Source organism: Notothenia coriiceps, unplaced genomic scaffold (genome assembly GCF_000735185.1).
Source record: "Notothenia coriiceps isolate Sejong01 unplaced genomic scaffold, NC01 NC01_scaffold00027241, whole genome shotgun sequence".
NCBI classification, from domain to species: Eukaryota; Metazoa; Chordata; class Actinopteri; order Perciformes; family Nototheniidae; genus Notothenia; species Notothenia coriiceps.
The window spans coordinates 1-23,657 of record NW_011359942.1 but is presented as its reverse complement, the minus strand read 5'-3'; the positions used below and the strand labels follow the sequence as shown (position 1 = coordinate 23,657).

The following is a 23,657-nucleotide window of genomic DNA, read 5'->3' as shown; positions in this document are numbered from 1 at the left end:
ACACAACAGGAAAAAATCTGCCTCTTCCTTCAGACTTCCTTACAGAGCCCCTCCTCCAACACACACGAATGCGCACATGAACAGGGCACGAGATAAGTTTGTGCACAGATGGAAGGCTGACAGGCAGGTAGGCCATCCAGTTACTTTAGCTGGGCCGGCTCAGATGATTGGTCGTGCTTTTTACAGCACTACGGCTTCCAGAGATGACGTTTTTTTATGTATTTATTGTCAAAGCATTTAATATATTCATTGCTATCGGGATGTTAAGAGCATTCCATGGGATATAACAAAAAGTGTTTCTGAAGTGAATTGCCTACCCTACCTTTAAGTAAATGCAGGAATACCACAGTGGAAATGTACTGTAGGTATTCAAGTATTCACAGCGAAATCCACCAAAAGATCAAAAGTAAAAGTAGTAATTTGGCTGACAAATGGCTCCTGTCCCTGATGCAAATATGAGTAAACAGCATTTCACTAATGTACTTGGTTGAGGTGGAGTTAGGTTTGGTCAGGTGTTTTACAATTCAGGAGTCTCGAACAGTCACAAGATACATCTGGGGGCTGTGATTAAAAGGGTAGGAAAGAAGAATCAAAGTTGATTACAACTACATGAAGTTGCATCATTTCAGTTCACTGTTTTGTAAGACTTAGTGTTTGTTTAACAGTTCATATTTTGACCTCCTTAGGCCACAAACAGTAACCTTAAAGGTTTCAGGGAATATAATATATATATTGCTATAAAAGCACTTATATACTAATAAAGGACTGGCTTATCTAAAGCCAGTTGAGTAACACTTGAAATGTTTTGGCTCTATGAAACCTGATGTACTTATATGATTCTGTTTTCTTTAAGTTTGTATCGTGTTGGTCGAATGCACTTATTGTAANATGGGCGAAAAGTTTTATTTACAAGTATTAAAGTAAGCATAGGACACCAAACCAACTGAGACCCGTCTGTCCGCCGCATCTACACACATGCATTTCCAAACATTTGGACTACCTATGTTGCAAATGTATTATCTTTTCAATTTACACACGGCATCTATTGCACGTCTGTCCGTCCTGGGAGAGGGATCCCTCCTCTGTTGCTCTCCCTGAGGTTTCTCCCATTTTCCTACTGTGGGGTTTTTCTCTGGAAGTTTTTCCTTGTACGATGTGAGGGTCTAAGGACAGAGGGTGTCGTATTGTCATACTGATATTCTGTACAAACTGTGAAGTCCACTGAGACAAATGTAACATTTGTGATATTGGGCTATATAAATAAACATTGATTAATTGATAAGAGTTTACCACAATTATAAATGACTGTTGTATATTTATTCACAGACCCACACAAAAAGCCAAGGTAATTGAACACCTAGACCTAATTAATTGAGCACTGAGCAAATTATACGACTGTTGTTTCAAAATAATCTTTACATAAGGTCCATTTAAGATCCATAAACACATCAACAGTCTATATTATTGGATGCAGTTTGCTCAGCTGTCGAGGAGATTGCTCAGTTGTCATCACATGATAGCAGCTGTCCGTAATCTCTCTATTCAAAGATCGTATTTGGAGTTGGATATAATCATTGTGCTTTCTCTTGTATTTCTGAGGAAGACTAAGACATGCTGTGGAAAGTGTTCTTGGAGGTCAGATTAAAGTCATGTTGATATACTGTATTTGAGTATAGTTGTAAAATATGTTTTAGCAGAAAAGCAAAGAAATGAAGCTATGTGTTTGGAAACCTTTAACGTGACAAGTGATGATTCACATCGCACAGAACTGATCGGCTACCATTCGCATGTATCGCTCACATATTCAGAGCTGAAGCACTGAAATCTCAAAGTGTTGAGGAGAGTAGGAGGAACCATAAAAGTACATCTTGAAATGTCTGCATGTGGGCGGCCGCCGCCTCTCTGCCCTCCCTGTGAAACGGCTCCTATTTCTCAATGTTGAAGATTACATAAGCTAAAGTGTGTGTTTAGTTTGGTACTATGCTCATTCAGGACACATGTACTTTCCAGGGAAAACCACTTTTAAGGGAATCCACCTGTTTCTGAGCATCAGAGCATTAAAGCAGCACTCTAAAATAAATATGAGCTTGATCTGAAACACCCCTGTGTGTGACTAATCCATCTATCAGACTCTAATAATACAACACACAGTCATGAGTGGGTGCCAGAACAGAAAATAACTCACCTGTCTTAAGCTGACACGCACAGGATACACAATGTTTGAGCCCTCCCGCCTAAAGTGAGGGTGTGGCTTGTCCTTGATGACGAAAACAATGTCCGCAGGAATGGTATTGGACGACTCGTCCCCCTCCCGCGGGAACGTGATCTTGGTTCCCTCTTTCCAGCCTCGCTTGATCTCGATAGTGAGAATCTTATCCTCGTTGCGCATGGTCCTGCCGTCTGGATTTAGCCTCTTGCGAGAGATTTTCATCCTCTTGGTGCAGCCGTGGAAGACCTCCTCCAGGGTGACCCTCAGTTCGTGAACGATGGCGGGGTCCTGTTTCCTGCGTGGCCCTCCAGGTCCACTGTGAGGGTCCCGAGGGAAGCCGTTCATGTTGAAGTTACTGAAGGAACCAAAGGGGTCGTTTCCGTCCACCTCCATGTCGTCGTCGTCCCGACCGTTTGCTTTACGCCCAAAGAACATATCGAAGGGGTTGGAGCCACCAAAGAAAGTGGCGAAGGTGGCGTGAGGGTCTCCATGGAAGGTGTATGTGAAGGTGTTGCCCGGTCCATCCGTGGGCCCGTTTCCTCCCTTGAGACCTGATGGGAGATAGAATGATCCATCAGTCATCAACATTCAACAGTGTGATAGCTTTATTCCACAAATGATGCATAGATTGACCATTCAGTCCCCAAGACAGTAGAATTGAATTGTTAAGTCCTCTTGTAACAAGCTATTTAAATAATGTTTGAATCATAAGGTTAGTTTCAGGGGAAAGTGGTAAAAAATGCTGTATTATGCCTCACCAAAGATACATTTCTTATTATGTAATTAGAAAAAAATTGTATGTGTTATATCATTAATTTGCCTTAGCCAGCATATAGCACTGTCAAAAAAAGCCTCAGTGTCATGTTCCCTTACATAAGAATGATCCTAATGCGTCTCCAACACTTGTAAATGTAGGTCAAATGTTGTATCTTTTAATGGACAGTCTATGCTGGACACATGCTGAGACCATACACTCTCAACATCTTCCAGTTGTGTGGATTTTATATATCATATACTCAGGTGTTCACTCATGTCTACTCATGGGCATTTCTGATAACAACTTCCATGTTATCACCAATGTATAAAAAACTCAGATACTCTGTTTGTTGCATGGATTGAGTGAGCCTTTAAAGGAGACAGAGTGTACACATTTTCTTAATATGTTTTCCACATTTGCTAAATGAAATGGTAAAAAAGCTTAATATGCCTCATTTAGTTTTTTATAGGCCTATGGGAGCTTTAGGAGATTATCTGTGATATGTTCTCCTTCCTCACATCATGCTTCCCACCCATTACCATCTGTTCAGATTCAGATACGACATGGCAGGTACGACATAGCCTACTGTGCACAAATGCTTTGATATGATCAATTCAATTCAGATGTAAATTAGTTTATAATTATATGCTTAGGACATATGCACTATCCCTGTCAAATAAAACAATGTATATTAAACACATTTGTAAGAAAGTCTGAGCTGGAAATGGTGACAGGCCTTTATTTCTCTCATAACAGGGGCTTATTATAACTGCAGATATGGTGCATTTGATAATTCTTATAATAGATGCACAGATCTAGGCCTATGATGTGCTGAACAGCTGTTTTTAACCCTGCTGGTTACAGAGAGACTTGAATTAAAGCCAGCTGTGCTTTACATCCAGTCAATCCGGCTTTGTAACGGGATTTTACCGGTAGGCTATATTGAAGGTGTGACACAAAATATAATTACATTAAAATAATAAAAACACCTTACCTTCCTCTCCATACTGGTCATAAACTTCTCTTTTCTTCGGATCACTCAGCACTTCATATGCTTCAGCGATTTCCTTAAATTTCTCCTCGGCTGATGCAGACTTGTTTTTGTCGGGATGCCATTTCAACGCCTGTTTTCTGTAAGCTTTCTTAATATCCTCCTCTGTGGCTCCTTTGGAGATGCCCAGCGTTTTATAGTAATCTTTACCCATTTTTACCCCCAAGTATCCCCTTGTAAAAAAGACCACGAAAGACCCTTGCAGGGGATGTATGCAGTGCTGGTCGTCGGATGGCTGTCAGCAGAGGCTCAGTCTGGACACATGAAGCCGCAGACAGACACACAGAGCACGATGAAAAACATTTAGAGGCGGTTAGTCAGCGCGGAGGACCTTCTGCTATTTATCCGTGACTGGATGACCCTCTTTAAATAGCTTCGGCTCCCTCCTCCTCCCTGCATCCATCCGCAGAGCCAACGTCAAGCTCAGAAATATGAAATAATTCTGCTTCCGGTGAGTGTGTGTGTGTGTGTGATATAATTATGAGATTAACACAGGTGAAATATGCAATGCGTATTCACATAGACATAATTACGCCTCACCTTTGACAAACTTAAAAGTGTTTTTTTTGGTTTAATTTAATGTACTAATCTGTGTAGAAGTATTATTATTACTTATTTGTACTTGTATGTATATATATAATTTTTATATATATCTTAACGCACATTCTATTTTCTAAAATTATAATTTTCTTCACATAAACCACTGACCAACAGAGGCAGAATATTGATATTATTCTAGTTTATTTTACTTTACTGTACTTTTGTTTTGTACATTTGTGTGTGTGCATGTGTCTGTGTGTGTGTGTTTCATTGATTCCTACCTCAGCTTCCAGATCATTCCCATTGTATCCACTTGCCTCACAACGCGTTTGTCTATGATTGGTTACAGTGGTTTAAACCAAGATAAAGTTATTTCCTTTTTGCCACCACAAGCAACATTAAGTAGGCCTACATGTTCATATATTTCCTTGTATTGCTACAATCCCCTGTGTATTGTTGGTGAACACTCAGCAGGTTCAGGATGTAGAGGAGAGGGCACAGTGATGATGGACGGTGGTGGGCTCTCTCGCAGCAGCAGCGCCACCTGCTGCTCCATAGAGGGAATTAGTAATTCTCTTTGAGATAAAGTAAGCATTTCTGCTGCATTGGCACTGAGCACTGCTGCCAATGAGTCAGCGTCCGAGCAGAGCTGCAGCTCAATAATATCTGATGATTTATCAATGCATGCATTTCTCCCTTGATGAAGAAGAGTGCATATTTTTTAAACATATTTTTTTTAAACTGGGGTTGACTTGTTTCTAAATGCACCATGGATCAGTTTCGTGGTTTATTTTCTAAACTGGATCAAAACGACGATGGATTCGTTTCAGTGTCGGAGCTCCGAGACGAAATGAGGAAGCATGGGATCCTCTCAGCTGATGGAAAGGTCCAGGTAATGTTGCAAATACATACATATTTATCTAAACAGCAATACACAAGGCTATACCCTTATGTCATTCATTCATTCACTAATCAACACACCTGCTGACTTTCTCCTAGAATATCATTGAATCTTATGACAAAAACAAAGATGGCCTGTTGGATTATAAAGAGTTCCTCGGTTACATGATGGACAGAGAGAGGAAATGGAAAATCCACTTTCATGACCTTGACAAGAACAAGTGTGGTGAGTGGGACGTTTGTCTGATAATGTTTTGTTTATGAAGGAAACAAAAGAGAATGCAACAAAGTGCAAAAGTATTGTTAAAAACATACATGTTTAGAGTCTTTCATCTTTTTTTTAGGCATTACTCTTCTTATTTTTATAACAATGTCATATATGAATATTATTATTACAATAATTATAGCATAACAACGTGTTTTATGTAGAAGATGAGTCTTCAAATTTGTTCATCTTCTTTATAAACAGCTATTAATGTGAATTTTTATGACAATAAATTACATTTTCAAGGTCAGAGAGGAAAAGTAGACATGCGTATGCCTTGTTTATGGTACACAGCACCCTGTACAGCCCTGTTGACCGTTGCACTCATACAGTTTACAGTATCAGTTCCCTGAAATATGATAACGCAAAGAGCCGTATCTGTTTGTAATCATGTGCATTTCTTCTCTGATCAGGGGTGATTGACCAGGAGGACATCATATGTTTGTTTAAGGAGTTAGGAGTGGTCATATCAAAGCCGAATGCAAAAAAAATTATTCAAATGTAAGATTTTTATCCAACTATCATGGATTATTTTGTTGTATTTAAAGGACTTTATCAGTTGTAGTAATGGGTACTGGGATCAGACCAAACACACACAACTTTAAACAGGTGTTATCATATTGGCACTTACTTGATACATGTCAGCAGTTTATTGACAGTGTTTCCAAAATGAGTCTGTTTTTTACACCATAGACCTTTCCCAATATAATACTCTTGTATATGTTTTCGTAAATGTATAAGCTAAAACTATAGAAGAAAGTGAAACGCAAAACGATATATATGTAAAATCAAACTAGAATATTAAAATCAACAAGCAATCACGATGAAAGAGGAAAAGGTATGACATTTATTTATTTCCTTTAGAGGAAAATGGTGGGGAAAATACTATGTTTGTCATTTACACGTAAAAAAAATAGCTAGGTCAAATAAAATAATGATATTAATTTAGCCCAATATGACTGAAATCTGATTACTTGCAGCTTTAAAGAAAAGGTATATTTCTCCAAGACACAGACATCCTTTATAATAAAAAAATACATTCTTGTAATATAGGCAGTTCAGGCTGTAACCATATTTTGATATAGCTTTCTTACTTTTAGCTATAAATCATAATATCAACACACCTGTAGTAATAAAAGAATACATGATTTATTTGTGGCACTAAAACGGTCCTTCAATTTGGACTCACTGAACTGTGAGATATGTTTATTATAAAGACTCATTAGTGCTTTATCACAATTGAGTTACTTAATGATCAAACTTGTAAAACCTTTATCAGTGTGCCTTTTGGTTACTTGAATACTAGGATGATGTTTGATGATGAAATCACACAGCTGCTCATTACAGTCTGTGATCAAAACAAACCAACACGTGTTTATGAATCCTCCAGGATGGATAAGGACAGCTCCATGACAGTGGACTGGGCTGAGTTTCTGCACCATGTCATCCTCAACCCTGTGGACAACATAGGGGAGCTGGTGTCGTCATGGAAACACAGTATGGTAAGATCTTTTTTGGCAGCTTCACGGTCAACTGTGTTACTTTTGATGATGATGTGCAGAAATTGTGACACATCCACTTCAGCGTTAGTAATACCAGAGAATAGAAGATGATGAATGCCCATTCTGCAGGTTTTCGACGTGGGCGAGAGTCGTGCCATGCCCATCGAGTTCCCCGAGGAGGCGTCGGGCTTTGGGGCGTGGAGGACGTTTGTTCTGGCAGCAGGTCTGGCTGATGTTGTGTCCCGAACTGTGACGGCCCCCATCGACCGTCTGAAGACACAACTGCAGGTCAGATCCACGGTCAGGTGTTAGGGAAAAGCATGTATGAACTTAAGACAAGACATCCTTTATTTATCCCCAGGGGGAAATTCCAATTTTGGGGCAAATGCCTGAAATACACACATGCATAAACATAAAGGTAAATATAACTGCATTCAAGGAGTGGGTTAGAGCCTGCCGATGGTTCGGCACCATGGAGCACTCAACGGTTTAGGTGAAGGAAGCTAAAGGACACCCCTCCAGCTACTCTGTATTTTGTTTTGATTGTGACTTTAACCAGCAACCCTTCGATTGCCAACCAAGTCCTTACAGAGTGAGATACTGACATCCCTTTTCTTAGTTTATCTGATCTGATACACTTATAAACGTGAATATGTGTTATCTTCTAAAGCAAAATCTAGACTATATAACACATCCATCTGAGCCCAAAGGTCTTTGCAGTTTAGATTATCTGTGCTTGTTTAGCTTGGTTAAATGACCTTCTGATAGACTATGACAACAGAATCCAAACCACATGAAGCATCAGGCGTTAAAGGTTTCTCAAAGACATAACATTTCTTCATGTCAGTTTAACTTTGATATCATGATGTAAACCAGCATCTGTCAGCATTCAAAACAAGTTATACTGTTAGATGTGGTTACAAATTCTGATAGCAATTCCAAGTTCCTTTATAGTACGTATAACAGTTACAGAGAAACAGTCGTTATCAATGTACATCTCAAGTCTCTCTCTCCAGCAATGCCAATAAAATATGTACCAATGAAAAAAGGATCACCCGGAACAAATTGAGGCATGTTAAAGTAGGCTATATAAATGATGATATGATGTAAGCACGTTGTCCTTTAAGGGGATTTTACTGATATCCTATTTTTGGGGATTTTCTATGGATATTTTAGAAACATCTTTCTATCAATCATTTTGACCATGATAGCCATGTACTGAAAATCTGATATTATGACAGCCCTGGATGCACATATTTCACAATTTTCTTAAAAAAATACAGATAGTAATTATTATTATTTTTTGTCAGCTACAGAGGAACATTATGAGATACAGACCAAGCTGTTTCTAAAGCAAACTTTTTAAGGATTTGAGAAGCATAAGCAACTGTGATGACAGCACTGAATGATCTTCAAGTATCAGGAACAGGCAAATTAAGTCAAACAAAGAAGGCTAGCTGATAACAAGCTATCTTTACCTTCAAGACACAGTACAACCAATCCGGGACAACAACAAAGAACATTTATCTGAGTTTTTGTTCTTCATAGTTTGAGATGTTAATGTGTGGCTTTGTAAACTACACAAAAGATTATCAGTTCACATCTTAAATGCTCCTCCAAAGACACCACAGGACTTCTCAAACTCTCTAAAACGTATTTGTTGCTAAAAAGAATTGCACTCATTTGTGTGCAAGGTGTTGGGAAAGAAGACACAATGAAAATGAAGACAAGCCTAAATTATGTCCTAGGCACTTTGTTATTACCTACAACAACATTTTCAAAATCATAAACATCTTTTAATAAATAAATCTCACAGTTGTTGTCAATACTATATTTCAGCGACCTCAAATAGCACCTGTACCTCTTTTCCTCAACAAAGTTTTTCAGGTTACTGCACATGTATTGTCACTGTCTCTATAAGCAGTTCATATTTCTGATATTTGCTGTGTTCTGCAGGTTCATGGATCCAAAGCCTTCTCTCAGGGCTTTTCGGAGATGAGGGCTGGTGGTCTGCGGTCGATGTGGCAAGGCAACGCCGTCAACGTGCTGAAAGGAACACCACAGTCTACGCTCCAGTGTCTTATCTACGCCCAGGTGAGGCAGTCGCAGGGAAACTCTCTATAGTGAATTATTCATGCAGTAGCTTCCTATTTATAATCCAGCAGTTCACTCAGAGTTTCTCTACTTTGTGCAGATGAAGGCGTACACGCAGAGCAGCACGCAGCAGACTCTGACGGTGCAGCAGCGCTTCGGGTTGGGCTGTGTGTCCGGGGCCGTCGCCCACGCTGCCTTCTACCCTTTAGAGGTATTACAGATCTGAGGCAGGTCGCAGAGTGCATCTCTGTCCTGTCCTCCTATTTTAATAACAGTGTCCCATTACAGGTTAACACAAATCATCAATGTCCAAATGTCCTAGTTGGGTACATCATGATGCTTTGGTTTAGTTATTGCAAACAAATGAGAATATGTTTCTGGTTTTTTTCAAGGATTCAAGGCTTTTATTGTCATGTGTGCATAGCTACAGTGTAGTTATGATAATGAAAATCTTAGCTCACAGGCTCCTCCAACAGTGCAACAACAATAAAACACATAGTAAGTATAGTGCAAGTAAATCAAATAAAAATAAAAACCCATCTGCTGTTGAGGCAGTTTCAATAGCTCTGGTACTTGAAAGCAGAATTGGCCATCGTGCTTGCTTATACCCCTCCTATTGATTTATAATGGCAATACAATTACCATGTAAGCGTCAACGTTTGGGCGTGTCTCATTCTCCTTATAGAGAATAGACCATTTAAAGAGGTCACTTAACAGATGTCTATGTTATTCATTGTCTGTGATGCTTTGGGAACTTTTCACACAAGTTGTTGACGTCTGAGTCCAAGTCATGCAGATTAGTGACATAGTTTAATTTCATTAAAACACAGGTAAATGTTACTGTTTACTCTACTTCTAGAATAACCCATTTTGTTTTTCTAGGCAAACCAAAAGTGTTCATGTAGGCCTATAAATAATCCATCGTAGATCTTCAAATAAAATTTTCACATCAGACATTTTCAATTTCAAGCAGTCCTGTGTATTCTCAAAATGGATATTTGCCAAAAAAACTCATTTTTTAAAGCATAATAGACCTTTAAATAATAGACCTGATAAATGGAAGTTGGTTTTGACCTGAGACTTCTCTCCGTTGTTTGCATTAACCCCAATGTCTATAATAAACTGAAACTTATCATTTGTAATTTCGTGAGACAGTGTTTTATTTTAGTAATCTCTCTCCTCTTATCTCCTCCACAGGTGCTGAAGGTGAGGTTGAACCTCCAGCAGGCCGGCACCTACCACGGTGTTGTGGCATGCGCTCGATCGATCTACAGAAACGAGTCGCTGTCCTCCTTCTACAGAGGATTCAAGCCCAGCGTCCTCTGCATGATCCCCTACGCAGGCGTGGAGTGTGCAGTTCATCAGGTGAGACAATTCAGCTCTCAACGGTAAAATATATGGTCATCTGAAATATTTTAAACATATATGAACTGTTTGCTTGTTGTTGCAGTCGATCATGAACTGGGCAAGGAATCATCCCACCTACAACAGCGACTCCAAACTGTTTTTCTTCAGTTTTGTGGCCTTTGCTTCAGGACAAATTACCAGTTACCCGCTGGCTGTGATCCGAACTCAGCAGCAAGCACAAGGTAAACAATTTTCTGTCACACATTTTAAGGTTATTTGGAACCATTTGAGATGTTTTACTCATCCAAATTTCTCTTGTTTTACAGCTTTCAGCCAAGATTCTCGTCAAGCTTCAGGTGTACTACAAGGACTTTTAGGGATATATGAAAGAGGAGGAATTAGAGGATATTATAATGGGATGGGAGCCAGCTTCGTCAGAGCTATTCCATGTGCTTTGATAAACTACACTTTAACTAGAACATTTGAAGATCTGGTTTCCTAAACAGAGTTTAGAGTTTTAGCATAGATCGTGATCACTCCAGAAAACAACGGCACTAAAAACTGTGAACTCTTAATAAAGTTAAGAATGTACAAAAGCAACTTGAATCTTGGAAGAACTAGAAGAATGGATGAACCAATGATTCATCATGTGATTAAATCTTGAATACTCTTTTTTTTAAATTGAATCTTGAGTTAACTCAATGGTTTACCAAAGACACAGAGCTTAAGACATACATGTTTTAAATGCATGGTTGACTTGAAATCCAAAATGTGAAAAAGTGTATTCATTTTCTGCTTGAGGCTATGGCGTGTAAATGCGTGTGGCCTGTACATAAAATGTTATTTATTTCATAAAAGTGGTCAGATATCTTATTTTCATCTATAATTTAACAGTGTATGTGTTTTCATGCAATGAGCAAAACATTACAAACCATTCCTTGTTAAAGACACAGCTACAAAGGTATTAACATCAGATAAAGAAATTCTGGACAGTCAAAGGCGAAAGTTAAATAATAGCACACAATTGAGCAGTAGCCAACATACAGTAGGCCTATATAGAGTATTTTTATTTTCTGCTACTTTAGTCCTATAATACTCCAGTACATGTATATGTATTCAAATCCTTTTCTGAAACTTGAAATATTGCACTTCAATAAATCATTCTGCAATGCATTCATAAAGCTCTATAAATCTGGTTAAGTCTTACGATTGTGCTAATTCTCACTACTTTATAAAGCGAACAGCTTGGTAGTTAAACCTACATATCATTTATACAAGATACAACTAAGAGTAATAAGAGTATATTACCCTGAATCCAAGTATGTAGCCTATACTTTCTAAAAAGTCTCAAAGTAAATAATATGACAGCAAATTGTATAAGTCTACAGATGTATAGTTCTCTGTCAATATGTGTGGATATCTTACTTTGTACTTTTGTTCTATTTTGAGATATTTATGGTTAAACCTATGGGTGAAACACTAAATTTCCCTAGGGGGATTAATAAAGGTTCATCATCATCATCATCATCTTCTTCTTCTGCTTCTTCTTCTTCTTCTTCTTCTTCTTCTTCATTTTCACATTTTGTGCAATCCCCTGTTTACAAGCTGCTGTGAGAGCAAACTGAAAAGAAAAAACACAGAACAAGTGGTCCCTTAGGAATAAAGGTGTTTAGAAATGTGTTATATTGGAGGGCTTTTTTACTTTTGCACAATTTAATTTATTTGTTTCCAACAGGCAAAGTTTTAGAGAAGATTTACCCGTAAAAACAACATGTATTGTCCCCCGCCTTAAACACTTCTCGCGATACTTCAATTCCCCGCGAGTTTCCCGTCCAGATCTCGTGAATGTAACCGTCCATCTTGAGTCGCTGTTCAGCAGATCATCAGATATGACTGACTACAGCAGCGTGGCTCCTCCGTCCTCTAACTCCGGCCCAGGCATGAATGACGCTTTTAAAGACGCTCTACAGAGAGCACGGCAGGTAAGAACATCATTTGATCAAGTAAGTAAAACATAATCATCGAAAGAGGGGGCGAAAAGGCACGTTTTTGATGCTTTTTCTCCCCGAGGTAAGATACGACAGCACGCGAAGCTAAGCTATGCTAACCATGACGATGAAAAGCGAAAACAGATGTGGAAACAAATACATTACAAATGTATGCAATGATCGGACACTTATATAATTGCAATGGGATAAGAACAAAAATAAGTAGGCGTAAACCGTAATGTGTTTTAAAGTGGACATTTTATTTTCCTTTGTTGGCTCGCACTTCCGGAGCGTATTTTCGTTTTGTTTTAACGCTAGGCCGCAGAAAGAAACTCGTCAAAAACGGCTAATAAATCATCTTTAATTTCCGTTTTGTTTAATTATTCTGTTTCAGATTGCAGCGAAGATCGGCGGTGATGTTCCTTCAGCGCCCCAGACGAACGACTTCGGCTACGGAGGCCAGAAAAGGCCCCTGGAGGACGCTGGTGGGTATTTTCCCATGCCTAACCTAAATATCGGTCAGTGGTTCAAATCGATTCAATGCAAGTCTTCATAGCTAATGCTTGCATGTGTGTTTTTTAGCCACTACTAAACTTAATTTGACTAGAATTTACATTTAACTAATACGCTTAACATTAAGTATTTTACCCCAAACCATATTATTTCCCTTTTTTAATTTGAACCAATCCGCCATGTTTAGTGCATGTGTTGAGACTTGGATGACATTTTCACTATCAAATCGGGGCCAATGAAAATGTATACATTTGGGGAACTATTGACATGAAGAGTTACTAAGTAACAACATTGAACTAGTGGAGCAGTATAATTACAATTGCAGTGGTTCCTTCTTGCAGAACATGGGTAAATCGATTTGATTATAGTCCATCACTGGTGATCTAATGTAATTTTTGGGTAATGGGTATTTTTAGTGTGATTTATGTATATATACTTACTTTCTGGTGAGGTAGTGTTGGTTTCAGCTTTGTTTTCCCTAAAAGTATAAAATATACTTATAAATCCTCTTATTTACCGAGTTTCTGACTTGAGGTGCAACTTTGCAGTAGTAAGTCTTATATGATTATCCTGCAAGAAATCTGACGAAATGAAAAATAAAGACCGAAACCAACATTTAACACGTTCAGGGTGGAGGGTTTGATAGCAGGACTATTGAATTGGTGGGGATTTTCTGGGTGTGCGTAATAATTAAGAGTACATTTAGCTCTATGTATGGTGGCTATGCAGGCTTTTGCTGTTTGCCTTAACCATTTCAATTTCAGGTAATGTTGATTAGCCATTTCTAGATTAAAGAACTGTGATGTGATAGTGGGTGTAATGATAGATACTTATACTGGTTATTATGTCATATTGTCACAGACCAACCAGAGACGAAGAAAGTGGCTACAAACGACGGTGAGTGAACTGGTGACGTAGCTGTAGTTGCAGTTGAATTTGTGGCTGTAATTTGTTATTATTCCCTTCCTTTGAGTAATTGCCCCCAAAATTAGCATGAATTTGTTGCATGGGTTAAAGGTCTGTGTTGTATATTTGTTCCCACCTAATGTATTGTAATGTCTTTCTGCAGCGTTTTCAGGAATGGGAGGAATGGGTGGTCCCCCAAGGTAGATACTCAAGCTAAATGATGAATATTTTTTTATTTAAATATTTACCACAAAGATCACATTGATTGATCTGTTCTGTTATTCTCAGGTCATTATCAGAGGAATTCAAGGTCCCAGATGGCATGGTTGGATTCAGTAAGTGTAGGCCCAAAAATAAAGAATTTAAGCATGTCTTTTGATAATGAGTGCGTTAGGGTAACAACTTTTGTCCTTATAGTTATTGGAAGAGGAGGCGAACAAATCTCTCGCCTGCAGCAAGAGTCTGGATGTAAGATACAGATTGCGTCGGGTATGTTTAGATCTGTTGCTGATATTTTGGCTCCAGTGATACTCAGAAAATTATAGTTCATAATGACTGAGATGTTTTGAATTGACTGCATGTTTCTGATATAGACAGTGGAGGTATGCCTGATAGGTCGGTGACACTGACCGGAGGACCAGAATCCATCCAGTAAGTCAACACTTTATTATACACCATATTCACAAACACCTAATATTAGTTGGATCCATGTCAGGGATTTCAGACTGTTTAATGGTAATGTTTCTTCCATTAGGGCCGCAAAGAGGCTACTTACAGAGATAGTTGAGAAGGGGCGTCCAGCTCCGGCATTCAACCACAACGACGGCCCCGGAACGTCGGTCCAGGAGATCATGATCCCTGCCACTAAGGCCGGACTCGTCATTGGGAAGGGAGGAGAAACCATCAAAGGCCTTCAGGTGAGCGTCCGCCAGAGTTTAAGTAGAAAGAGTGGGCGTGAAAACGAGAGCAGTCGTTTATTAGATGACATTTTTGGCATGGGCACATTCTTATTCTTCCCTTAACCTGCAGGAAAGAGCTGGAGTGAAGATGGTCATGATCCAAGATGGACCCCAAAACACAGGCGCTGATAAGCCACTCCGCATTTCAGGAGAACCCTTTAAAGTTCAGGTGAGTCCCCACCCCATTTAATTGTATTAACATTCTTAAAATAAATGTCATCAAAATTGAATTTACATTTAAAATGGATGTTTTAAATGTGAACAGATGGTAATTATATTCTTACTGTCTTATGGCTAAGCGTCTTTTATTGGTCTCCGTTGGGTACTAGTGAAGTAGTGCCCTAATAAGATGTAATTTCTTGTCTCTACAGCAAGCCAAAGAGATGGTGATGGAGCTGATCAGAGATCAAGGCTTCAGGGAGCAGAGGGGAGAGTACGGATCAAGAGTTGGAGGCGGACACGGCGGTGGTGGTAATGGTGGAGGAGGAAATGGTGGCGACGGAGGAGGAAATGGAGACAGCTTAGATGTGAGTGTTTCAATCAAGATGTCTCAATTATTTTGGAGACAAGATGTTGAGTCTGTTTCTGAACTGGTTTTCTTTTCTTTCCTCATGTAGGTTCCTGTTCCTCGGTTTGCAGTGGGAATTGTTATTGGCAGAAATGGAGAGATGATCAAGAAAATACAGAACGACACAGGCGTCAGAATTCAGTTTAAACCAGGTAAATGTTTTGGACTGCTACTGGACAGCAACTGTGGCCAAAGTCTTTTGGACGCTGTTAATGTGTTTGGTCCGTGATGAAAAATCATGCACCACGCTGAGAACTGATGGATACCCTAACCCTTTAATCTGAGACCTGAACACAAGACTTAAACATGTCACTCACCAAAAACATATATTCTGTCTGGATGGTCCCTAATCCTTTTATTTCTCCAGATGACGGCACCCCCCCTGAGAGGATAGCACAGATTATGGGCCCCCCCGACCAGGCGCAGCACGCAGCAGAAATAATTTCCGACCTGCTCAGGAGCGTTCAGGCTGGTGGGCCCCCAGGAGGACACGGAGGGGGCCGAGGGCGTGGCCGCGGGCAAGGGAACTGGAACATGGGCCCCCCTGGTGGCCTGCAGGAGTTCACCTTCACTGTCCCAACCATGAAGACCGGCCTCATCATTGGAAAAGGTAAGTGGCCCCTCTACCGGATGACGCTCAGTCACATCTGGTTAAATAACAGACTGAATGGACTTGTGAATTAATTATGGTTTCTGAACTGTTCAGGCGGTGAGACGATAAAGGGCATCAGCCAGCAGTCCGGAGCCAGGATCGAGCTGCAGAGAAATCCTCCCCCCAACGCCGACCCCAACATCAAAATGTTCACAGTACGGGGCTCCCCCCAACAGATCGACTACGCCAGGCAGCTAGTCGAGGAGAAAATCGGGGTGAGACACTAAGAGCTAACTTTAAAGCCCCGTTGGATATACTGCTTATTTTTTAAACTTGTTTACTGACCAGGTTGTGATTCTGTGTTTTCAGGGACCCGTCACTCCGATGGGTGGCCCACACGGCCCCCCCGGTGGAGGACATGGAGGTCCAGGCCCACACGGCCCTCCTGGACCACCTGGACCCCCCGGGGCTCCCATGGGTCCATACAACGCCGGGCCATACAACCAGGGACCCCCAGGACCTCAGTAAGTACAGGGGACATCTTCACAAGATGACAATAATATAAGATGTTTAGGGTAAATGAAATTCATGTTTTTTTTTTCATCAGCGGTCCACCAGCGCCTTACCAGCCTCAAGGATGGGGCAACGGATACCCTCACTGGCAACAAGGACAGCCGGATCCAAGTGAGCATCTACAGGGTTTGTTAAAAAAAACACTTACTACAAAAATGTGTGTAAATGAAAAATACTCCTCGTGTTTTTAAAATCCTGATTGACGGTGGCATTGTTCATTGGTTAAACACAAACAGCTGTGTCTGTTTACAGCTCTTATCTTGGCCTTTCTCTTGAACAAAATGTTTTTTATGTCCAGATAAAGCAGCAGCAGACGCCAATGCAGCAGCGTGGGCAGCTTATTACGCTCAGTACAGCCAGCAGCCGCAGGCCCCCATGACCCCAACGAGCGGAGCTCCAGGCACGACTCAGTCCAACGGCCAAGGTGACCAAAGTCTCCATTAGTTCCTCTGAGAGAAGCAGAAACTGTTGAGGCAGGGTAGCGTACTTGAGTTTGAGGCTAGTAGTGTTCTGTGCTCACATCTTCTCTGACAGGAAACAAGCTGGTTTTGTGCCACCTTTAATGGGTTTTGCAGAACATCTTATTTGACCCCAGGGACAGGATTGTTTCCCCTTCAGCCCCCCCAAAGCTGGTAGACCTGAACCCAGACAGGAGCAGACTCTGCTGAGAATGATTCTAATTACACGGCGCCGTGTTTCTGTAACAGGTGACCCACAGCCTGCAGAGTGGACAGGCAGATTACTCCAAGGCCTCGGAGGAATATTACAAGAAAATGGATATACGAACCTAGCTACAGGATACTACTATTAACACAAGGCAGTCTGACATTTGATGCCTGTGCTGTTTGGACTGCAACACGTCTTACTATCTACAGGACTGAGAGTAGCTTATTGTCTATATTATAATTGGGCTTTATGAATGAGTTGGAGTTTCCTGTGTCATGAATGTGTTACTGAATGGCTGTAAAGTTAAATGCAATATGTTTCATTTGTCTCATGGATGTAAGCCATGTAGAAGGATGTTCCTTTTTTTATATTCAAATTTAGTTTCTAAACAGAAATGATTTGACACTTTATTGTCCTTCTGTTTGCAGGTCAACAGAGTCAACAACCTCAGGATTACACAAAAGCCTGGGAGGAATATTACAAGAAACAAGGTCAGTACCCCTTCTAGTGAAATACTAATAGTCCTCTTTTTAATTTATTATTAGATATGGTTTCTGATGCATCAAGATAGAATAGTGGAAACATATTCGACTCAATTCTGTTGGTGCATTTATGTATGCATCAGGGCCTCTCTGGTATGTTTTAGTAATAGAGGCGAAGTCCCTCCCTTTCCGTGGACCTCCATGGCATCTTATTTAGAAAAGAATCTTCGCCATCTTTCGATCCCGTTTGAATTGTGCCATGAATAACACATACGATGTTTGTCAATTTAAAAGATAATTTTGTAAACATTTTATTTTGCTGTAAAACTGTGAAGTAAGACTTTTTTTAATGTGAAACCGCTCAATGAACTACATCTCTGGTCTCGCACAACAACACACGTCACCAAGATGGCCGTCACTACTTTCTTTCCAAACAAGGGATTGCCTACCCTCACTATCACCACAATGACACACGTCCAGAAGAATGTCATGCTGCCTTCCTTTGATTCTCTCTGAACTGCCTGATCTTTTTAATGTTCAATGTCAACCATTTGTGCAGCTAGCATGAAGTAGAATAGACCGCCGATGCTAATGTAGCGTTAGCGTTAGCATTTCCCCCCCTGGGCTTAAATGGTGTATTATGATCACACCGGTGTGACAGTACTCTTCAAAGAGTTCACGAAATATGACTATATATGATTATATCTATACGTCGCTGATTTGAGCTATCTCTTAGTGGAGGAAAACAAGTATGACATAACTTACGCGACTCTGGGATTTGTAGTCTTTCTAGGTGCGTATTTTTCATAGTCTTATATTTCAACAGTTTTACGACAAACTGACTTTTTTGACATGGAAATGATTTTTATGATTGACAAACATCATATGTGTAATTCATGGCACAATTCAAACGGGATCGAAAGATAAGTTTTCTCTCCATTGACTTCAATGCATACTTTTTCTGAAACAAAGCCCCATGTGTTCCACCGGAAAGGGAGGAACTTCGCCTCTCTATTGCAACAATTGGGAATAAAGTTTGGTCAAACTTTATATAAAGTGGTGCAACTTGGTTTTCAAAGGAAAACTAAGTAGTCATGAAGTTAGACCCTGATTGTAAGAGTCATCTCATAGAAGCTGAGTAGTTTCCTTATATTTTCAATGGCTGAAAAAAGGAGAAATGTTTTTGTTTTGATTCAAATGTTTTTAATGTTGAAGGGTGGCTGTGTTCATTCAGCAGCCCTCTCTAGTAGAGTGTCTGCTCTCCCAGCCGCCCAATATAAAGGCAGAAGGATTCTGTCCTACCACCTATAGGAAGTGGTGGTGGGTTCGTTCACCTTCTTATAAAATGATATTTGGGTTTCCCTTTCCTCTAGTGTGTTATATAGGTTTTGATGCATGTCAATTATCTGCAAAGGCTAAAATCCCAAAGTCAACACCCCCCTCCTGAAACTCCTCCAGTGGACTCCTTTGTTTACTCCCAGAACAGTGACATCACTATGTAACACTTGCACTTCTATTGGCATGTGATAACATAATCTACTGTGCTGCGCTAATTTTCCTGAATCTTATCTCCGTGCCAACAATCTCTCTTGTTCCCCCTGCAGGTCAAGCGGCCCCTCAGGCCACCGCGGCCGCAGCAGCTGCCTCTCAGCCTGGCGGTCAGCCCGACTACAGCGCAGCCTGGGCGGAGTACTACCGCCAGCAGGCTGCGTACTACGGCACGGCAAACCCAGGAGCAGCACCACAAGCCCCTCAGGTACAACCCCGATAAAAATCTGCCCGCCACACCACTGCATATTCAATTCTTTAGTGCCGTAACCGCCTTCCCTCCTCAGGGTTTACAGGGCTCCAGTGACGGCCGCACCTTCACACACACTTAACCAAAACGACTTCCTCCCTAAACAGGTTTTAAGCTTTTATTTTGGGAAGCTGATTCGCTGATTCCGCTGTTAACATGCAATGTATCTTCTATGTATTTCTTCTGCACAGGGCCAGTAATGTGAAGCGGACATAGAGTAAATGCTACATTGTCGAAACAAAATCCTTTGTTAAATGTTTGGATGCAGCCGCCTTGATGAAGATCTTAAATTCCCTTGGTTTGAAAGTGTTTCACATAGATGGCAGATTTCCCGGCGAACACGGCCTTCTCCTTTTTTTTTGTTTTTCCTTTTTTTTCTTGTAAATGCTTTGTTTTTAGTGAGGTAATTATACATATGGTCATTCCAGCCCTGTATCTACATGAAATGTGGTTAGAACTCATGTTTATTAAGCTGTAGACATTACCATGTAAATCATCTCAGTTTTAAAATGCTATTACCTGTTGTGTTTTTGCAATAAAACAAACTTAAACCTCCTGTGTTGGTAAGTTGGGGTGGTTTTAAAGCGTAAGGGTTACGAGGAATTTCTGTATGTTTTACCGAGGGGGGGGGGAGGGAGGTTTGAAACGCTAGCCAGGGTTTATTGTCCAAAATGGTTGACTCAAAGTTGTGCTGTCCTGTCTCTCTCCAACTGTCTATAAGGCTCTTAGATACATTATGTGCGTGCAATGATCCCGAGTGGTTCAGACCAACAAAACGTCCTTGTTGATAGACATTTATTTTTACACTTGTTTCTGATTTTGCTCTGCAGTAGAGAGATGTTTTGTCACGAGAAAGTCGTCAGGTATCCATGTTTCGTATCATGCATTAACTGCGTTGCTGTGGCACTCCCTTTTTTTTTTTATAATTCTGTCTGGTTTGCTGTTGAGGTAGTATGCACTGTATTTTGCCTTGATATAGACACTTCCTCCTCCACAGGCAAATTTAAAAAAGCGGTAAGCAAGTATTCTTCCTTAACATGTTCCTCAGAAAACGTGGTTGCAAGAAATGTTGCATATTTTTAGTGTTATATATATCTCTCTATATATTTTTTTGTGCTGTTCTTCTTCCAGGACAGTCAGGTAAATTGCCACTGTATCAAAAATGCATTGAAACGTGTGTCTTGACCTTTTCAAAATGCGAACTAACTCACATGTATAAATTTGTTTTTTTTATAAACAAATGTTTTTTTAATATAAAAACATTGCAAAAAGTCGTTTTGCTGTCCCCATTCTGTTAGTGTTTATCCAATATAAGGACATAGATGTTAGGTCGTGTGGCTAAGCAGTCTTCATCCATCAGTTGAGCCCTCCTATACTGTAAGTACAAAACTGTGACTGACTTCAGACATAAACGCCTTTTTTGATGCATTCTGAACTGCAAAAATATGTAGTATTTTTGTCCAAATATTGCCATTTCCCCCCCCCATGTCACTGGGTAAGTATGAAATGTTCTGAGGAGAGGAATAGTGCTTTAGTTTACCACATGTTTCTGAGACTCATTTCCCCTTGTGTGACTCACATCCAGACTTTGAATCATTCACAGTATGCTGATACGTGTAGATTGTTAGACTGTTTGTGTAGGTAGCATTTTGTTGGATTTCTGATTTCTGAGGGTTTGAATGTCAGCGCTCTGTTACACTGTTGGTAGGAACTGTTATTAAGGATGTGGTTTTTTGCGTTTTTGAATACCTGACCTGCTAAGTGCCATTTGTCTAGTTGTCATGTTTTCTTTAATAATGCCATTCAACCTATTTCTAAGAAAAGTCCTAATGCATAACTCAAGTGTAGCATGCTTAGGTTTCATAACTTGTATCTCCTATATCAGCATGTGGAATGCTCGTAGTGGAAGTGCTTTCTGACTAGCCCAGTATTGATTTTCTGACATATATTTTTTCTGAATAAGCTCTGTTGTGAAAGGCTGTTAATTGTAAGCATTGTTCACTGATGGCAAACAGTGCGTTATATCTGATCTTTGCAGCGTCGTCCCAGACCTTGCACCTTAGGTTCTGCTGCAATAACACAGGTAAGCGAAACCTAAGGAAACAGTGTTTTTGTCAAGAGACATTACCAATTTACATGCAAACAAATGCTTACCTGTGAATTTAACATGCATTTCATGCCTAGTCGTAAAAAAAGAAATGTCCAGGATATAATATCTGAAGTATGAACAGCCTTTTTTTTAAAAGATGATCTGCTTTCATGAATGACCTGCATGATGTGCGCTGTATGATTTGTTGACTTTTCAAAAAGTGACGTTATCCAGAAAAAAGTTGTTTGCATAGGCTCACTGAGGAAATGTTGTCTTTTTCGTCTGTCCTTAATATTCGATGATAGCCTTATCTTTGCATCCCGGTAAGTCTCACAGCGACTGTTTCGATGCTTTTAGACATTGGTTTATCCACACTGCATGCCATGTTGTGAGAAGTTAGCAATGCAACCTGTAGTTTAAAAAAGGAAAACGGTGAAATACATGATTTATTATTTTTCTGTCGTGGTGTGAATCTGCCCTCAAGTGCAGTGCAAATCTCCTATTGAAACGCTGCTGCCTTCACTTCTCGCTCACAGTGTTGGTCATAGATCAGGCCCTGTCGTAGTTTGTCCCCAAAAGGAGTCAATCCCCACTGCTGAACGTAGACCGTTCAAGAGCTCCAGTGATAAGGTAAAAACAGCAACGCAATGACATTTAAATTCTGTGATTGCAAAGTGTTGGTCAGATACATGTCTTTCAGCTCGGATTACTGTCTATTATAACCATGATTGCCATAGTGTATTTAGAGTTGTTTGATGGTTTCTTTTTCGCTTGAATGCCTTCTTTAATAACCTTTCATATATATATATATATAGGAATGTGCTTTAGAAAGTTGGACGAGGACAGGAAGTGATGTACTTTAAATCACATGTTTTATTGGCAGTAACATTTGGGGGTCATCTATTTTTTCAAACCTTATTCTGTAGTTTAAAGGGTCACTTACTGTCTGTCTGCATGTGAAATGCTCAGTGTTTCAACACAGAGGTTGGGGGTGGGTGTAGAAGACAAAACAAGAAGCATGCCTTAGAGGTAAAAGAGATTTCATGTGATGTGTATATTATCAAATATTGTTTGTTTTTTGAATCAACTGTTATCACTTTGATATGTTGCCATGTTCATAATAAAGTTGTAAGAAATGATCTGGATGCTTTCACCTGAGTTTTATTTCACTTAGAAGAAAAACTTTCATGTTATCCTTTTGGGGGTTTTCCATTCCCAGGAGTGTGTTACGGGTTTTTGGGCATGGTCTGAAAAGGCTAAAATCCTTTACTTCTGGGTCATAGTGATATCACTGTAACACTCACACTTCTATTGGCTGGTGCTCCAATAAATAGTACATGATGGGCGGAACATCTTGAAGCGGTTGACCAATCAGAAGACTGGCCTGAAAATGAGCATAATTGGGCCCCTTTTTAAAGTAAAATCAAACACATTCTCAAGTCTACATTTGCTTTATTTATACACAAACAACTCACAAATGTAAAAATGTCTGCTTTTTTTCCAAGATAAACATTAAAGGATAGTTTCACATTTATCATCAAATCCCTTTACCTCCACTTTAATAATGAAACAGAACAAATGGGGTGAGAATTGCTTAAAAAAATAAAACATCTCGATGTACAGCCCACTCAAAGGCAAATGAAGAACTTCAAGAATTAGTGTGTCTGTGGTTTCACCGCTATTTCAAGTAAATCGATTTCCTTTTTTATTTACCCAATTATTCATTCTACAGATTAATGAACGGTTAAATCTCAAACAAATGCTCTCAGTGGAACTTCAAAAGAGGGATTGACAATTGATATGACCGTACTGTGACTGACGAGGCCTCACAACTTCAAACATCACCAAGAGGAACAGC

At 39.9% G+C, this 23,657-nt stretch overlaps 3 protein-coding genes across 10 annotated transcripts; 2 read left to right on the top strand and 1 right to left on the bottom strand.

Annotated features, from left to right (window-relative positions):
• Nucleotides 1–1,209: 1,209 nt before the first annotated feature.
• dnajb4 (DnaJ heat shock protein family (Hsp40) member B4) lies at nucleotides 1,210–4,425 on the bottom strand. The gene is made up of 2 exons (XM_010785158.1): nucleotides 3,961–4,425; nucleotides 1,210–2,760 (listed from the first exon to the last, which is right to left on the bottom strand). The coding sequence occupies exons 1-2, from the start codon at nucleotides 4,169–4,171 to the stop codon at nucleotides 2,126–2,128; spliced, it is 846 nt and encodes a 281-aa protein (XP_010783460.1). The 5' UTR covers nucleotides 4,172–4,425; the 3' UTR covers nucleotides 1,210–2,125.
• A 758-nt stretch (nucleotides 4,426–5,183) lies between these two features.
• slc25a24l (solute carrier family 25 member 24, like) lies at nucleotides 5,184–11,845 on the top strand. Of its 2 annotated transcripts, XM_010785156.1 has the most exons (10): nucleotides 5,184–5,449; nucleotides 5,557–5,683; nucleotides 6,136–6,223; nucleotides 7,113–7,224; nucleotides 7,354–7,512; nucleotides 9,181–9,318; nucleotides 9,419–9,529; nucleotides 10,516–10,683; nucleotides 10,769–10,907; nucleotides 10,992–11,845. In XM_010785156.1, exons 1-10 carry the CDS (start codon nucleotides 5,327–5,329, stop codon nucleotides 11,165–11,167), a joined length of 1,341 nt encoding a protein of 446 aa, XP_010783458.1. In that variant the 5' UTR covers nucleotides 5,184–5,326; the 3' UTR covers nucleotides 11,168–11,845. The 2 variants fall into 2 exon arrangements, with proteins under 2 accessions (XP_010783458.1, XP_010783459.1); XM_010785157.1 differs by lacking the exons at nucleotides 5,184–5,449; nucleotides 6,136–6,223 and having other exon boundaries at nucleotides 5,594–5,683; nucleotides 10,992–11,840.
• A 683-nt stretch (nucleotides 11,846–12,528) lies between these two features.
• On the top strand, nucleotides 12,529–22,938 carry fubp1 (far upstream element (FUSE) binding protein 1). Of its 7 annotated transcripts, XM_010785149.1 has the most exons (19): nucleotides 12,529–12,668; nucleotides 13,048–13,171; nucleotides 14,028–14,063; nucleotides 14,236–14,272; nucleotides 14,361–14,407; nucleotides 14,490–14,561; nucleotides 14,666–14,723; nucleotides 14,827–14,989; nucleotides 15,102–15,200; nucleotides 15,403–15,558; nucleotides 15,649–15,751; nucleotides 15,967–16,209; nucleotides 16,306–16,466; nucleotides 16,561–16,715; nucleotides 16,799–16,890; nucleotides 17,063–17,188; nucleotides 17,859–17,921; nucleotides 19,517–19,668; nucleotides 19,902–22,938. In XM_010785149.1, exons 1-19 carry the CDS (start codon nucleotides 12,555–12,557, stop codon nucleotides 19,908–19,910), a joined length of 2,010 nt encoding a protein of 669 aa, XP_010783451.1. In that variant the 5' UTR covers nucleotides 12,529–12,554; the 3' UTR covers nucleotides 19,911–22,938. The 7 variants fall into 7 exon arrangements, with proteins under 7 accessions (XP_010783451.1, XP_010783456.1, XP_010783452.1 ...); XM_010785154.1 differs by lacking the exon at nucleotides 19,902–22,938 and having other exon boundaries at nucleotides 12,529–12,647; nucleotides 13,048–13,138; nucleotides 19,517–19,781; XM_010785150.1 differs by lacking the exon at nucleotides 19,902–22,938 and having other exon boundaries at nucleotides 12,529–12,647; nucleotides 19,517–19,781.
• Nucleotides 22,939–23,657: the final 719 nt, after the last annotated feature.